At 36.5% G+C, this 17129-nt stretch overlaps 2 protein-coding genes across 6 annotated transcripts in view; one reads left to right on the top strand and one right to left on the bottom strand.

The window, feature by feature from the left end:
- The first annotated feature begins 2 nt into the window (after positions 1 to 2).
- Positions 3 to 15329, top strand: proser3 (proline and serine rich 3). 5 transcript variants are annotated; one of them, XM_067450264.1, is made up of 14 exons: positions 3 to 74; positions 311 to 400; positions 494 to 605; positions 4939 to 5234; positions 5866 to 6020; positions 6141 to 6256; positions 8750 to 8835; positions 9905 to 10038; positions 10335 to 10543; positions 11367 to 11836; positions 11960 to 12149; positions 13268 to 13442; positions 13869 to 13950; positions 15185 to 15329. In XM_067450264.1, exons 2-14 carry the CDS (start codon positions 381 to 383, stop codon positions 15213 to 15215), a joined length of 2076 nt encoding a protein of 691 aa, XP_067306365.1. In that variant the 5' UTR covers positions 3 to 74; positions 311 to 380; the 3' UTR covers positions 15216 to 15329. The 5 variants fall into 5 exon arrangements, with proteins under 5 accessions (XP_067306365.1, XP_067306367.1, XP_067306369.1 ...); XM_067450266.1 differs by having other exon boundaries at positions 10386 to 10543; XM_067450268.1 differs by having other exon boundaries at positions 551 to 605.
- A 17-nt stretch (positions 15330 to 15346) lies between these two features.
- Positions 15347 to 17129, bottom strand: part of hspb6 (heat shock protein, alpha-crystallin-related, b6) — a 177471-nt gene continuing 175688 nt past the window's right edge. Inside the window, exons 2-4 of the mRNA XM_067450270.1 lie at positions 16605 to 16798; positions 16111 to 16233; positions 15347 to 15948 (exon numbers count right to left, since the gene is read on the bottom strand). Of these exons, the coding sequence (XP_067306371.1) occupies positions 15781 to 15948; positions 16111 to 16233; positions 16605 to 16763 (450 nt within the window). The 5' untranslated portion in view covers positions 16764 to 16798 and the 3' untranslated portion in view covers positions 15347 to 15780. The remainder of the gene's footprint in view (positions 15949 to 16110; positions 16234 to 16604; positions 16799 to 17129) is intronic.

Below are 17129 nucleotides of genomic sequence, written 5' to 3' on the forward strand. Positions count from 1 at the left end.
CCTACGACAACAATGTAAACAACAATTTTCGGACTGCATATCCCAGGACACAACACGGTCACAAAATTCAAAAAGTAAGTGAGATACTTGAGAAATACCAAACACATATGCAATGGGATTGTATTTGTTTATGATATGTATTGTTTTTAAGATTTTATATTGCGTATTTCTTAATAAATACTGAGCTAAATGGCCGTTTAATCCCCTAGTAACGTTCTCACGCGACGGTTAGGATAGAGTCCACGCTCGTGCAACAGAACCATTGTCTTTCGGATCAAATGTAGTTTCACTAAATTGTGTCTTTATGTAGATATTCATGCATCCTACAGTATGATGAAACTCAGTTTGCGTCCTGTTTTTACTGGGCAGAGCAGGTTTGCATGAAAACTATGAGATCAAGGTGGGTTGGATGTCAAATCTATCAGAGTAACGTTATTAGATTATAAACTGGGTTATAGCATGTTGATGTAAAACACTTTCTCACTTGTGTTAGCAGTGGAGCTGTTTTCACAAGACAGAATCCATTTCCTCCAAATCCTCCTTTGTCCAGGAGCCACTACAGCCCCTCTAGATCCAGAAAAATCCCAAAGCAACAAAGAAGGCTGGTGAGAGAAGTGACTTTGCATTACACTTTGTTTGTATGTTTATGTATGTATTTTTTTGACGCTTTCCTGATTTGCATTGGATATTGTTTCAATGATTGTAGAGTGCAATTGGCAGACCTGTTTGGAATTGCATACTACTACTATCTGTATAATATAAACAAAATACATTTTAAGGGACAAAAATGACAGCATGGAAAATGAGTATTATTGCTTGAAACGTTTACCATTACATTGTGAATTGTGGTTCATGTACTATTTTTTCCAGTAGTAGGCAGTATGCAGTTGTCTGGCTATCACCAGACCAAGCTCAATTTAAGATTTAACATTGGTCTGGGGAGTCTGCTCTGTATTTACTGTACAAGAGGCATTGTCAACGGGCATCGGTACAAGTCAGTAGTGTTTTTACTGGAAATCTAACTTATGCCATGCTCCGCCTGAATATTCGATTCTGATTGGTTGGAAGAAGACTTTTAGTAATAAAATGGCTGAGCTACTGGATTCCTTCTCTATCCTTCATCATGTTAAACCTGGAAATAGCGTGCCAGGTGGATAAGCCAGTCCGTGATTGGCTCCCGCAAAACTGTAACAGAAGCAGTAGAAATGAATGTACAGGTTTTCAGACTGAGTTGCAGGGCAAAATCAAATCCCCGCAGATCAGGCTGGGTTTACCCAGTCTAAGTATGCACTATACACTAAACTAGATTTTTATTCAAGATGTAATTTAAGTCAACACGAAACGGAAGTTGCAACAGTCTTTTCTTCCCTATTGTAACGTATAGCAGTGTGGCGGCTTCTCAAACGTAAAAATGTAGGACAAGACTTTTGTTTTTTTTTTCATTGGGATTAGAGTGGTGCAGGTATGATGTCAGTTTGTCAGTTAGACTCACACTGGTTCCCTAGAGAAAAAACAGGTAGGATTTTCCAATAGGTTTTTTGCACACAAAAAAAACTCTGTGATCAATAAAAGATATACAGTCCCATGATTTGAACGTCACCATCACTAAACTTCCGACAACTCTTTCAGTTAAAATATTTTCTCAGAACGTTTGAGCTAGAATAGTTTAGTTTATACAAGCTCAATTATAAGTATAATAAAGGCTGTAAAAGCGGACTGTAGTCCCATTTAGCCACTTGTTGGTACCTTTTTCAAGACACGTAACAGCTTAAAAAAATCATGAGTGGGGTAATATTGATGTATTTTATGTCATAGAATAAAAGGTGAAAGTGTTGAAATGTGAGCTTGTGTTCACCACAGTCCTTATTTCAGCCATTTAACCAAAACCCCATTAAAACCATTGATTTTGTGACGGAATCGGAATTGCTATATAAAAATAGAAAAAAATATATAGGACAAAGTTTCATTGGTCATTACAGCTGGTAGACTGCAGCATTTATTAGTGCAAACAAAATGAAGGGCATTTTCCAGTTAGCTACTGTCACTGATGAAGTTTAAATGTATTGTCATAAGTCGGCAGCAGCAGCATCATCACAGTCACACAGCATGAGTCAAATGGAAGCAAAGTAAAAAATAAATATTTTTTTTTTCCGTGGTACAAGTCAGTAGTGTTTTTACTGGAAATCTAACTTATGCCATGCTCCGCCTGAATATTAGATTCTGATTGGTTGGAAGAAGACTTTTAGTAATAAAATGGCTGAGCTACTGGATCCCTACATTTATATTTCTCAGAAATTATGGGGTTAAATAGTTATGTTTAAGTAATAAACACATCTTCATTGTTTTAAGAGAGATGTTGGATGAACAGACAGTCATAAATCTCTCTCTCTCTAATTAATTCAAATACTGTAAATGCTAGGATTCATCCATTTAAATAAATGTAATCTTACACACTACATTATATATGTATTTTTGAGTCAGAGCGGACATAATCCTGGATCTAACAAGCCATAACTGACAAAAATAAAAGTCAGTTTTACCCTTCCGGTCAAATATTGCACTGCAAACATCAATAACCACTTATTATTGTTTTTTCAGTTGTCAAGAGGTCTGAGCGCTCCCTTTTTAAAGTTCCCATGGTGTGGATTTTTTTAATTATTTTATGATGTTTCCTGAGGTGTACTTGTATTGTTAATATGATTTTTACATCATAAAATGTCATAATTTAGAAATAAAAGGCATTTTTCTTTCCTGATATTAGCCCTCTGGCTTGAATGCTCTGTTTCAAGGGGCATGTCTGCTGTGAGACTTCAGTGAAAACTCCCACTGTTGTGATTGGCTGACATCTTTGCATTTGAAATGAGTATTAGTTTATGTATATGTGGCGGAGGGGGGAGTGGTTTAAAAATGTCTCCATGCAAGCACTGCCAGCCAGAGAGAGGCAGACTGAGCACTGGACTCATGGACCAGAGAGATGATATAGATAGCTGAGAAAGTTATATTCTACTGAGTTGTTGAGAGCGCTGTGACTGTGAGTTTATTTTGTTTGTATCTAGTGTTGCACGATATACCGGTACTAGAAAAGTATTACGATATCTCGCTACTACAAACGGTACGATATGGAATTTTATTAGTACCGGTACTTAAAGGAGTACCGCGCTAATATGAGTTGTATTCTTAATTTGCGTGGACGTGTGACCACAGGTGTCAGGACACGTGTGCTGAACTCTACTTCCACTGTTCACTAAACATCGGAAGTAGAAGAGTTAAATATATACCGGTACTTTTATTAGTACCGGTACTTAAAGGAGTACCGCGCTAATATGAGTTGTATTCTTAATTTGCATGGACGTGTGACCACAGGTGTCAGGACACGTGTGCTGAACTCTACTTCCACCGTTCACTAAACATCGGAAGTAGAAGAGTTAAATATATACGCGCAGCGCATGATAAAGAAAGCAATAGAAATATGCGCGCATGAGAGGAAAAAGCGGCATGTTCAGACAACATGCGGTCGCGATTCAGTTCTTTAGCAGATTATTGTTTGGGTTTGAATGGTCAAACATATGTAAAATTGCACGGCCTGGCGAGTATTCAGATAAACACAGTCGGATATGTCTTTAGTGAGCGTGTACAGCTGAGGTAATTAGATCAGTGCAGGTCTTAAGCCAGAACTAATATTCTGTGTGATTTAATGTTAATCAAACACCAATGAAAAATAGAAAGCCAGCACATGCTTGGCTAAATAACTAAAATATATTGATTAAGAATCAGATTATTGTTAAATTATAGAATGAAGACTAGTAAGCAATTTTATATTTGATTATTTAATTTCTTTCTTGACTGCAGTGATCTTGTCATTGCAACGCTATTTCTCTCACAAAATGTTTTGACCACGAGCTAACAGCAAACACGACATCAATATGCATACAGTAAGAGCTTCTGTTGAGCATAACAGCATCATTCCTTATAACAGTTTGGACAAGTGTGCAGATACACTCGCAATGTGTGATTGACAGCTTCAGACATTATAAAGAGAGTGTTCTTTGATCACTCTTTGTAGTTTAATCATTTAAATAACAGATTGGTTTCATGCTACTAACAGAAATTATGTGAAGTTGATCGTTTTAGTCACCGGCTTGATTCACTGATGCATAAACAGCATTAAACGTTTTAGAAAGTCTGTGTGAACTTGAATGATTAGCTACACACACATCAGAAATCACTGATCACAGATCAGGAAATTCCCAGAGAAAATAAAATTAACCCACTGGTTCTTCTGAGGCTCAGATGAAGGAACTGAAAAAAACGCTTTTGTTTTCATTTGTGCATCCAGACACTGAGCAACTGCAATGCTCTCTCGAGGACAAACAAATATAGCGCTGACATGGGCATGCCAAATTTTCTGGGCGGAGGAAAGGGAGGTAACTGTTCCTGGTATGACGTCATAAAAGGAAAATTCAAGATTGGCTCGTCTGAGCTCTCATTTTCTCAAAGACAGAGAAGGACAGCCAGAACTCGGTTTACACCAATCAAAATTTCTAGCCACTTGATGACAATATTTAGGAAAAATTCGATTTTTTTTTATTTATTGGAAAAACCTCATAAAATAAAAAGATAATGCCATGGGACCTTTATGTACTAAATCATCATTGGAGGCTGACATGTGCCATATGTCATCACGCCGCTAAATCATTGATACATCATGTAAAAATGTGTACTGGTATGATATGGCACACCCCTAATAAATACTACAAATGTTCCATAAAAAAAAAACAAGAACTGTCCATTTTTTTATTTATTTGTTTCATGGTGACTTTAACAAGTAATTGGTATCACAATGCAGTGATAACTGTTAACTGAAAATGCCAAGATTAGAGAAACATGGGTTTAACTTACAAAATGGTGATGTTGTCTTTTTTGCATCTCACATTGCAGGCCTTGAGTCCTGTCCGGTTTGCTGAGCCACCCAATCATCCAGATCCTGCTACTCAGACGTCACCTTTGAGAACAGAAGACCAGGTTTTCCATGAAAGATCACGTAGTGTCCTGCTCTGCCCTCCTTCATCTACGGGACGCCAGCTGAGCTTCTCAGAGTCTTGGCCTTCTACTGACCCGAGTTGCTCCACAGACAACACTAATGTTTCTCCTTGCTCTGAAGCTCAGAAGCAAGCCATGAGGAACATGGTTTCACCAGTGACAACTGGGGCAAAGGAACCCTCAGTTCTTTCAAAGTAAGAGAAATCTCTATTGGCAATATTACTTCTGATTATAACCCTTTGATTTAAAGCAAAAGTAATATTTGAAAATCAGAAAACAAAACTGTATTTATTCTTTTATGAGGCTGATCTGAACTACGCATCCCATGAAGCAACAGTGACTATAAGTGATTGGATATAAAATGCTGTACATGTATTGCCAGATTTTCAAATATACACACTCGTTCAAGAGGTCATTAAGAAATCTTTTTTTGTTTTCAACATTGATAATGATAATAAATATTTTTGAAGCATCAAATCAGCATATTCGTATGATTTCTGAAAGATCACACTGAAGACTGGAGTAATGATGCTGAAAATTTAGCTTTGACATCACAGTAATAAATTACATTTTAACATATAAAAATAGAAAACAGAATTGAAATATTATTTAATATTATAACTGATTTCACTGTATAAAATATTGGTCATTGGTTTATATTGGAATATTGGATATTGGTTTAAACATTATTATTATTAAAACCAATTTCTCTATAGATTTTTTAATTTATTTTTTACATCAGGAACTGGACTTTGTTGTCAGACATATGGTAATTTTACACACTGTTCGTTATGTGACATCCTTCTTGCAATTAAATCTTTCAAGATACATTGAGCGCTTCCGTTTCGGAAAGCCACAGAGTCGAGAGGAAAGACAGCTTCAGGCAGCTGAGGGAATGGATGATCAGCCGTTTTGGTGGATGTCCACATCTCCTCCATCAACTTCAACACCAACACAAACATCAGAGACGCATATCAGGGGTCTGCGACTCTGTTAATTAATACAGGCCTGTTCTTCTCCGAATAATCCATGTGTTATTTTTAGTTTGTCACTTACCTTTTGTACTTAGTCTCTCTCGTGTGTGTATATCCTGTGTTCAGATCTACATGACCTTATGAACGATGGCCCTGCCAGCTCCCAGAGCCCAATCTCAAAGCCACTGCATGATGAAACCACACTGTCTCCAACTAGACACATGCTTGACCTCAGTATGCTGGTAGGTTTTGCATCAGTTTGAACAACTGATTTGCCTAAAAGAGCTGAAGTCTATGTTAAAGAGAATGCCAAACATTTTACAGTTCATAGTTATATATAAAGTTTACATTGATGCATGTAGGTCTTATATATGTTGCAGATGAATTTTGTTTATGAAATAAATGAAAACACTAGGTATATTTTCTCATCTTGCCAGAGGTTATGCAGTGTGGTGGATGATTGTTGCCATCTAGTGGTGGCAACTGGAAAATCTCCCTCCATGGGGATTCTTTATTTAGAGCAAGAGTATAAAGCTTGGGGTCAGTGACATTTTATTTTAAAGAAATCAATAAAAAAATTCAGAAAGGGTGCATTTAAATTAATCAAAAGTTGCAGTACATACATTTATAATGTTCCGAAAGATTTCTATTTCAAATGAATTCTGTTTGTGTTCTTTTAAATATTTTAATTGTAATATTTCACAATATTACTATTTTACTGTATTTTTGATTAAATAAATACATTCTTGGTTAGCAAAACAGACTTTAAGTGACATTAAAAAGTAATTACTCCAGTCTTCAGTGTCACATGATCCTGCAGAAATCAATTGATGATTTGATGCTCAGGAAACATTTCTTATTATTATCAATGTTAAAAATAATGGTTGATTAAAATGGTTTAAATATAAAGTTCAATAAACGTTATTTGTTAAATAGGAATATTAACCTTATACATTGTAAATATGTAACCTTATATAAATGTCTTCACTGTCACCTTTGATCAATTTAATGCATCCTTGATGAATACAAGTATACATTTATCTCACTTTTTTTTTAAGCTTACCACAAATGTTTGAATCGTATCATTGTTTCCACAAAAATGTTAAGCAGCAAAAACATTTTAACATTAATAATAAACCATCAAATCAGCATATTATAATGATTTCAGAAGGATCATGCGATACTGAAAATCTAGACGCACCCTAGCGGCAGCAAATCTAATCTGCCCACGAGTGTCGTCTAGCAACTCTCAATACCCTTCTGAGCTGTAAACGCCAAACTCTTGCCGGGCCATCACATCATGTATGTAGTCGGTGGACGGGGCCATAATGACGACGGCTGAGTTGCGTTTGCGTGCTTCTAGTAAACACAGAAACTGGCGAACGGCGGCGGTCTTTCGAATCAGCTTTGACCGCGAATCTGGAAGACTTTGAGTTAAGCTTTTCTCTGAGAAAAGAAGAAAGAACGGCACTGAAGTCATTCTTAAAAAGGGAAGATGTGTTTGGAATTTTGCTGACCAGATACGCCGAATGTTTAATCTATCAATGAGCTCCGTTTCACCTTCGTTGCTCTGGTTGGTGTAGCGCTATCCTATCGCGTGTAGAGGGAGTTTGAAAGACAACCGTTTATCCCGCCCCTCAGATTAAGCCCCGTCAATGGTGATTTTCCAGACCAAACATCTTGATGTGGGTCTGGCCTGTCAGGCTAGAAGACTGAAGTATTGATGCTGAAAATTAAGCTTTGATCACAAGAATAAATTACATTTTAAAATATATGAAAATAGAGATCAGTTTCATTTTCAATAATATTTCACAATATTGCTATTTTTATATTTTTGATTAAATAAATGCAACTTTGGCGAGCAAATAAGACTGCTTTCAAAAACATTAACCTAGGGTGACCTGTCCTGGTCGTCCTGGCTGTTTTTTATAAAGTTATGAAAATGTCCTGGCTTTTATTATTTTCCATTGGGCCACTAAATTGACCAGGACTCAAGTATCATTTGAGTATCTTGTTGCCGGGCCGAGTGTCCTGGTTTTCGGTAATCAAAATATGGTCAGCCTAATTTTTTTGTTTGTTTAATATTTTCTATATAAACACACACAGAGACAGAGGACAGTTCAAATGTTTGGGATCTGCAAGATTTTTTAATGTCTCTTGAAGTAATGCTTTGTTTTAATACTTTGTTTAACTTCCCTGTTGCATTTACGTACACGAATACCTTACGAATGCCTCAGCATTAAAGGAAGAAGAACTCAGTCACACACATAATCAAGCCACCTGATATAAAGCTGTGTCTGTTGAGCATCAAATGTTAAGTATTTATAAATTTCCCACAACAGAGAGTTGTTGTGCAACCCTTGGCACACATTCCCTGTTTTGAGTCGCAGGCCATCACTCGTGGTCTTGTTCTCAGTATAATTTGCATGCCTGATGGAAACTATCCCAGTCCTGTCCTTAAATGTCAGTACCTGGTCACAGTGCTTTACACTGTATACAAGTCATTATTTTTTTGGTGACAGTATTAGAGTTGTTGAAAATGTCATGGATAACCTCACAAATTTCCTAATTATCTGATTTGCATTTTAAAATAGGGAATGGTTGTGTGTGTGTGTGTATAATCAACTTTTATTATATCAAAATGTAAAATATTATGACATAATATTATAAATATATTATAATATATTTTTAAATTGAATCTCTTCCTGTAATCTCCACCACACATGTTCTACCAGTCATTATCTGAATCATCTCACTGTGATCAAGAAGAACCAGAGATACTGCAGCTACAAGAGCGGGCCAACCGTTTACTGCAGAGAAGGTGAGACCCTCACCGCACATACTTTAAACAGAAACACACACTCGCTCAAGGGGGGAAATGTCATTTCACAAGTGATAAATAACCACCAACATGTTCAGTTTCCTGTCAGGACTGAAATTCAATACAGGAGTTTCACAATCAAATGATCTGTATTACTTTTATTCAGCAAGCATGCATTCAGTTGGTCAAAAGTCAAGTCACCTCTATTTAGAAATCACTTTATACAAAGAGATTGTTTCAAAGCAGCTTTGCAGTGGCAAACAGGAAAATAATGATTCAGTTCTGCTATAAGGCAGCTCTAAAAAAAATACTAGTGTAAAAATACTAGCTGAGGTCAGTTTAGTTCTGTTTAATAACTGTAAAGATCATCAAATATGAAATTAGTTCAATTAATCTATAAAGCTGCTATGTAGCAAAAAGGTGACTGATTCTTATAATGTTAAAAAAGATTTCTATTCCAAATTGAAACTATTCTTTTGAGCTTTCTGTTCATCAAAGAGATGATATGTGTCATATGTGCCAGTCTTGTGAATGGCCAAGCACCCATGGAAAAACATTAAACTTACCCAATCAAAAAAGTGATTTGAGATTCGGAACCTCTCTGATTGGTCACATCAATGTAAGCACCATGTTTAGCTTGTTTATCATTTGGTTGGTTATGTATTGTACTTGCAAGTTTCCTTTAAAAAAGGTGGTCTATGTCTATGGTTTGAGATTACATATGTCACGACCAAACGCTAGTGATTGGTTATGGCAGATCCAGAGTGGCTCTGGGCAGATCTAATAGTTTTAAACTTCAACAGAGTAGGGAAGTTAACGCTTGTCAATGGAGAGTGGCCAGACTTTCTGTAAAAATGAACGAGACGAGAATCTGGTTGGACCAGGCTATGCGCATCCACCAGCAGACAGATAAATCAACTCTTGAAAAAACTCTCAAAGTCTTAACTAAAAATGAATGCTAAAAGCATAATTTGGTTGTTGCATTAAGACTGCATATTTCACCTTGCGATTTCCCTTCAGAGTCATTATCTTTGACTAGTTTAGATGACATTCAATCCATGTGTTTCAGCGAGCACTCTCTCAGCAGTGGCACTGTGCCTATCAGCTCTGAGGGTCTGGGCTGCTCCGATTTCTCCTCCCCTGTAAGCACTGATGAGCCGGTCCGAAGACCAGTCGCGTCCACCTTAAGGGGCTCAACCAACAGTAAGTAACAGGTGTAAAACCAGAACATCAACACATATAGTGTGATGCAACCGCTTGTTATGTATCCTTTTTGTTGCTGATCTTTGTGTTGCTGATTTCAAAAATGCTTACTTATCAGATTATAATGCTCCGACAGCTCTTACCACAAATACTGTAGAAAGAAGGGGTTTTGTAATAGTGCTCAGTTAACTAAAAACACCGAAAAGGGTATAATTGCCACTTTGGCCTGCTTGGTATTTATATTAGTGTAATAAAAGTGCATTATATATTTTTGTTTTTTGGTTTCTGTCTTTTAGTGGTTTTAGAGCCCAGCTTGTGTGAGGCATTGGTGTCTTTTCCACCAACAGTTGGTTCTGAGGGCTCAGGTGTCCGTCGTGAAGATGACATCCTGTTTCAGTGGCGTCTAAGAAGGAAAATGGAACAGGCGAGACGATGGGGTCAGGAGGCCCCTTCCCACAATTCCATCCTCCATATACCTCTATCACACACTGCAGTAACAAACAAGGTGAATCAATGCATTAAAGCACATCAGGGTTACTTCTTTTTGACTAATATGTAACCAAAAGTCAAATGTTTAAGGACATTTTTGGTTTTTGCAGATCTTTTATATTGCAGTTTCATATAATAAAAATATAATATAACATAATAACCATTAAAAAGGCCCAAATATTTGTTTTATATTTTTGAAAGAAGTTTATGCTCACCAAGACTGCATTTATTTGAACAAAAATAAACAAAGTAATATTGTAAAATATTAATACACTTTAAAATAACTGCTTTCTATTTTAATACATTTTAAAATGTAATGTATTCCTGTGATCTCCAGTCTTCAGTGTCACATGATCCTGCAGAAACCACTCTAATATGATGATTTAATGCTCAAGTTGTACTGCGTAATTTTTATGGAAATTCACAGAAAATAATTTTCAGGATTCTTTGATGGATATAAACATTAATACTGTAATGCTGTAAATGTTTTTATTTCTGTCACTTTTGATCAATTTAATGTGTCCATGCTGATTTATGTCATTTAAAAAAAAAAAAGTATATATATATATATATATATATATATATATATATATATATATATATATATATATACACAGACAGATAATTTTTTTCCATAAAAACATTTAATTTGATTCACTGCCTTGATGTCAACAATTGAACATGGGAATTATTTTAAGGTTGATTTACTTATTTTGCTGTCATTAATGTATGATTATATTTTCATTTAACTTAGATGCAGATTTTCACATTTACTTTATGCAGATACGCAGATCCATAAACTTTAATCAATCATTTTTTCCTATGTTTGCTTTCAAAAGGTACAACATAGCACTTTAAACAGCACGCCTCATCAGAGATCAAATCTCTCATTCACTCCGGTCACCTTCGCTAGCCTCGAACCTCCTGTCACTGAATCTGCTCTCCCCGTTTCAAGCCCCAGCGTCTCCAGACTCCAGCCTGACGTCACCCGGGAGCAACCAGACCTCGATATCCAACCTAAACCCCTTCCTCAGCGCTCCAGGAAGACTGTCAAAAAGAATCTTGAAACCTCATCCGCCCAATCACAGCCTCAGAAGCAAATCAGAACACAATTCAGCATCCCAAAAACCACAGAAAAGTGTGTCAGAAGGCAGAGGTCCTCTTCTCCTTCTCCACAGACTTCTGATAGCACAGAGGATCGGTGGCCTACCCTTCAGGAGAAGGAAGTCACAGCAGTCAAAAGACAGACTGAAAGCGAGAGACGTGAGAAGAAAATTGCACCTTCTAGCCGAGACAAAAAATCTGAACGGTACTTTAGATGTTTTACATAATTGTCTTAAACATACTGTGTCCAACCCAGGCATAACATGACAAGGAATATTACGTTTAATATTAAACATTTGCTTTTTTCTTTTCTTTTTTGCATATCTAGACAAGTTGGTGAGCGAGGCAGCATTCCAATGAGGGTTAGAAATTCTAAGGGTCATGAAAGGGTAAATTGTAAACCGGAGGAGTCGAGTGTACAAAGCAGGTGGCAGGAAGAGGGTCAAAGTTCAACACGAGGACGGCGATCTGGAAATCAAGCACCCCCACCCTCACCTATACATAATGCTCTAGGACAGGTTTGTGTACAGGCTGTTTAAATGGGTGGTTCAGTGGGTTTTTTCTAGGCTTGGTTGTGTTTATGGTGCGCAGTATGAAATGTCTTGATACGTATTTTTTCTTATATTTCTTACATTTTTCTCATATTTTACCTTTATTCCACACCACTGTCTCCACTGTCCTTTGAACAGCTTGTTTGCTTCCTGCTTCTATGAAGCCCATCCCTCTGAAAAACGCAATGGTCTTAGATTGGTTAGAAGGCCAAATGTAGTTTTATGTATTTGTATTGGCTAAAGTGCCAAGCACAGGTTGTCCGGAAAACGCCACGCCCCTTACCATTATGGGCAGAAGTCACATCTACGGTGACTAGCAAGGGTTTATGATGTCACCAATCCCAGGAAGAAGCTCGTTGTAGTCCAAACCGGCTGTTTTATTGGCAATAAACTGCCATAACTTTAAAAGACAATATCTCCGTTTGGATTGAACTTTCAGCGTTGTAACTTTGCAGATACTGTTTATGCTCAAGCAGCAACATTACACACTAACTAAAGTTAAAAAAGTGAAATCGCATGCAACCATCCCTTTAAATGACGTCTTTCTGCGGAGGTTGAAACACTGATTCAGAGATTACATGAGACTTGATACATTTCAATATGTTATTATCAACATATCTTCTGATGTTCGTTCATGTTTATTTTTTGCTGTAAAGAAGTAAATCATTAAACAGTAGTAAAACAGTTCACATGCTGCTTGAAGTGAGGCGCTACAGGGATCTGTCACGGCACAATAAAGCATATTTATTGTTTTAATTGACAGATTTTGAAAGCTGAGTAACAAAGCACAAAGTTTATTGCGACTATTGGATGGGAGGCGCGCTACAAATAATGTTTATTGAAGTTTTGGTCACGCATCAACTGAAAACAGCAGAAGACTCAAAGATTGATTCTTGAGATTTAAGAGTCAATATCAGTTCATCAAAATGAGAATCGATTAAATTCGAGAAATCAATATTTTCAACCCGGCCTATAAAATAGCCAGCTGGTCATTAAGCCATTTATTTTGCGATAATCACCAACTACCTGTTTGTTCTTGTGAAACAGACTAGCAAATCGTAAAATGCTTTTCTTGACATTGACAGGTTGTCTCTGAGGTGTTTTTTGCCGAGACAGATTCCCCGACCCAGAGCAAAACTCAGAGTTCTTCAGATTCCCCAACATATACCCCACCTCCACCCCCACAATCCCCTGCTGCCTCTTGTTCTGGTGCGCAGCAACCCTTGGAAGTCATAGATCAACTCATGCAGGAAGCAGAAGGTAGGACAACCTCATGCACTAGCTGTAAAACTGAATGTCAACATGCATTTAACAGGTCACATAAAGGTTGAGAGTTTTAGCCTGAACTGTTATAAATAGCACTAGTGTGAACAACAGAATTCAATGTAGCTTGAACTTATCCGAATGGTAGTGCATATTGCACGAAAAATTACAAAATATTGTATTTTTAAAACAAACTTAATTCCAAGTTGTCGAATGCTTTATTTTGTGTTTGAAATATTTATAAATATATTTTATATACACTACTTTTAATGTATCATTGTTTACTATATTTTTTTAATAAATCGAATTTTGTTTTAAAAAAAACTTACCTGAACAAAACCTTTTGAATGGTAGTGAATATAATTAAAGAAACACGTTTTTTCATTCTTCCCTTATACTGATATCACATATCTTACCTAACAGACTCAGATGGGCAGGAGTTTGAAGACGATCCTTTGTTGCAAGTCCTCAGACAGCAAAGGAAATGGGTGAAGGAAAAACTTTGGTGAGAATATCTATGCTGTATCACATTTTTGGGGTAACACATCACAAGTAATGTGAGTTACATAATCAGATGACTTTTTTCAAGTACTAGTAAAGTAATGAATTGCTTTTAAATTTACAATAGGATATCTGAGTTAGCGTTTTAAATAAGTAATGCAAGTTTGTTTTTCATTGATTTGACTGACAGCAGTCCTGTCTGCATGTTTAGAGAAATCATTTTAAACATGCATTTACTCATCTCACTTGAACAAAAACACATCCAGTGTTCCTCAAAATCAATAAAAACAGTGGAATGCAATCTCAGAATATTACACAAACTGCCATAATTAAATATATTAAATTACACTTTTAATTAGATTGTGTGTTTGAGAGAAGATTCTTCTAATACTAATGTGTCACAGAGTAAGCCAAATGTAATGTAAATTAACAAATAAGGAATGAAAATTAGAGTTCATGGATAAAAATGTGATTTTAGTTATAGTATGCAATTCTGAAACAGGAATTAATGTATAGGCCGAACCGTAAACAAGGAAAATCATGATTGGTAAAATTGGATGCATGTTTGTACATTTCTCAAATGGTTCGATATAGAATTAAAAAGGTTTATTAAGTGATGAGAATTAAGTAAATTCCTTTGGGTCATAAACCTTATCAGTCTCCATGTGTCCTGTTATCAGAGGCCTGGTGTCAGCTATGTTTGGGATGTTAGTTGCAGTTTTGGGGGATGGTTTACAGACTTTTGTAGGGAGAGGGAGTTTGCTAGATAATTAGTTAAATATAAGGAATAATTTGTGTGTCTGATTGGTCCACATGCTACATGCAGAATAGCAGCACAGCTAAAAAGTTAGTTGAGCTACGACCTCTACTGTACAGATGTGATATTGCATGTTCATATTGCATGTCAGCCTGAGGCTTATTCATTTCACTTTTGGTGTGAATGGGCTTTTACATTTGCCAAAATATAGATTATTATTTATTTTTTCATAAATAAATAAAACAAGCCCAGCCCAAGTGAAGAAAAGTTATGCAAGGTAATGTAATGCATTACTTTCCATAACAAGTAACTTAATGAGGGAATTTGTTACTTTTTTTTTAGGAAGCAGTGCAATATTGTAAAGCATTACTTTTAAGAGTATCTTTCCCCAACTGCATGGTTGGACATACATTTACACAAATCTGCATTTCAGAACTCCTGCGTCTTTAGTGACTTGATCAATTTTTCTTTAATTTTCCAGTGAGGTTGACATGATGATCCAGCAGCTCTGAGGCACCCGTTTAATATTTCAAAGATGCAATATGTGTCGAACAAATTATCATGTTTATTTATGCTGTTTTATGTTGTGAATTCAAACATGTGTGAATTTATTTCTAAATAAAGACCTTTGCAAATACACAAGTGTTGCATTGTATTTATTATTCAAACTGTACATCACACAAATATTAGATGAACAAACTAACAATTATTTCAATTTAAAAAAATATGTACAATCCCCACATAGCCTTTCAAAATGAACTGAATAGACTGCAATTTTGTGAGTGAGCAAGTGTAACGTGATGCGTATGAGCCTTATTAACGTGCGGACTATTGCAGGCTGTGTGCTAAACCGAGAGCAAGCGTGAAGAAAATGTGATACAGTCTTCTTGTTGGCTTGGAATCAAGTATGTTTAGAATTAACTGTTTGAGTAGTACGGCACCACAAGGGGGAGTGAAAGGAAGCAAGTCTTTTGGTCTTTTTACCATTGCATTTTAGGAGAAACTGAAAAGTGCCTTGCATAACATGTTAAGAGAGCAGAAATTCCAAACATGAGTGTGTGTGTTTGTGTGTTCACATCATGATCCGGTGTGACTTAACAGTCTGGAATTGTCTTCTTGTGTCAGAGGTGCTGAAATTACTAGCATTCCTTCCGGTGACATGGCCGATTCCAGTGCCATGATGTCCACTGCATTTGGGATCCGGTATCGCCGGTTAAACTGACGTGTCACCAGTCCCGAACCATCCTAGGATTTGAACAAACACGTGTATCATCTTTCATGCTCTTAAAAGTCATGTCTCAAATGTCTAGTACAGAGTGTTTTATTGCAGGAGTAACATCTGATAATCCTCTTAATGCATGTTAATACGTCAGCATTACAAAGAAAAGGAAGCCGCTGGTATCTTACCTTTTTTTGTTCATGTTTTCCCTCAACCACAACATAATCTCCAACAACTTTAACCAGCAGCTCCTCGGGACTGAAGTGTTTCACATCAACTTGAACAGTAAATCCGTTGTGATCACAGGTAACCTGAAAAGAAAGAGAATTTAATACATTTCACTACATTTTTAACTCCATTGCAGAGAAGGGTGTTTTTTTTTTTGACATATACTTTTAAGTACATTAAAAAAAAATCACAAAACATTTTTATCACTTGTCCTGTTACGAAATGACCATGTAATTTTCTTATAAACTTAATTTAAAGAGGTAATTTAGAGTTCTTTACTTTTAAGTGTAGGATATAGTCAATTTGTCCTTGTAAACATTTTTTTTGTACTTTTTGTAATTTTTAATGAATTTACTATAAAACATTTTAATGAATTTATTTTTATATTTAATTTAATAAAATATTCAATATTGTGTAGTTTATGACAATAGCATCTAATAACCGGTGCTGTTACCTGTGCTGCTCCGGTGTGTTCTGAAACCGGGATTAATAGTTCAGTCGGGGTCCACGAATAAGGTCCGATCGTCCCTTTCACCCGGGGGAATAATGGCGGGAGAACCCTGTCCCATGGGATACCGCTCACGGGGAGAGAAGGAGGCAAGTCGAAGTCCATTCTTTTCGGACGTCGAAAAATAACCACCACCAAAATAGACCAATATACTGCTTCAGGGTATGACTGTTTGTTTGTTAAAATGAGAGCCTCAAAGTTTCTTGGAGGTTTATATAGGCTTAAACACCGCCCCTTCACATGGTCTCTTCCTCTAAACAAATGCCATACATAATGGATTGATGATGGTGCTGTCAGAGATCTGAGATACTTAATCACAGAGCACCAAATGTGTTTTAAAGCTGCAATTGTTGTAATGGAATGCCAATGAGTAGGATTTAACCCCTCCCCTAGTCCCATAATATCCACCTTATGTAATAATTCGATGGAGAACACGTTGGTCTTCATTTATATCATGGTTCCCTTCTCTGT

This window comes from Pseudorasbora parva, chromosome 8 (genome assembly GCF_024679245.1).
Source record: "Pseudorasbora parva isolate DD20220531a chromosome 8, ASM2467924v1, whole genome shotgun sequence".
NCBI lineage: Eukaryota > Metazoa > Chordata > Actinopteri > Cypriniformes > Gobionidae > Pseudorasbora > Pseudorasbora parva.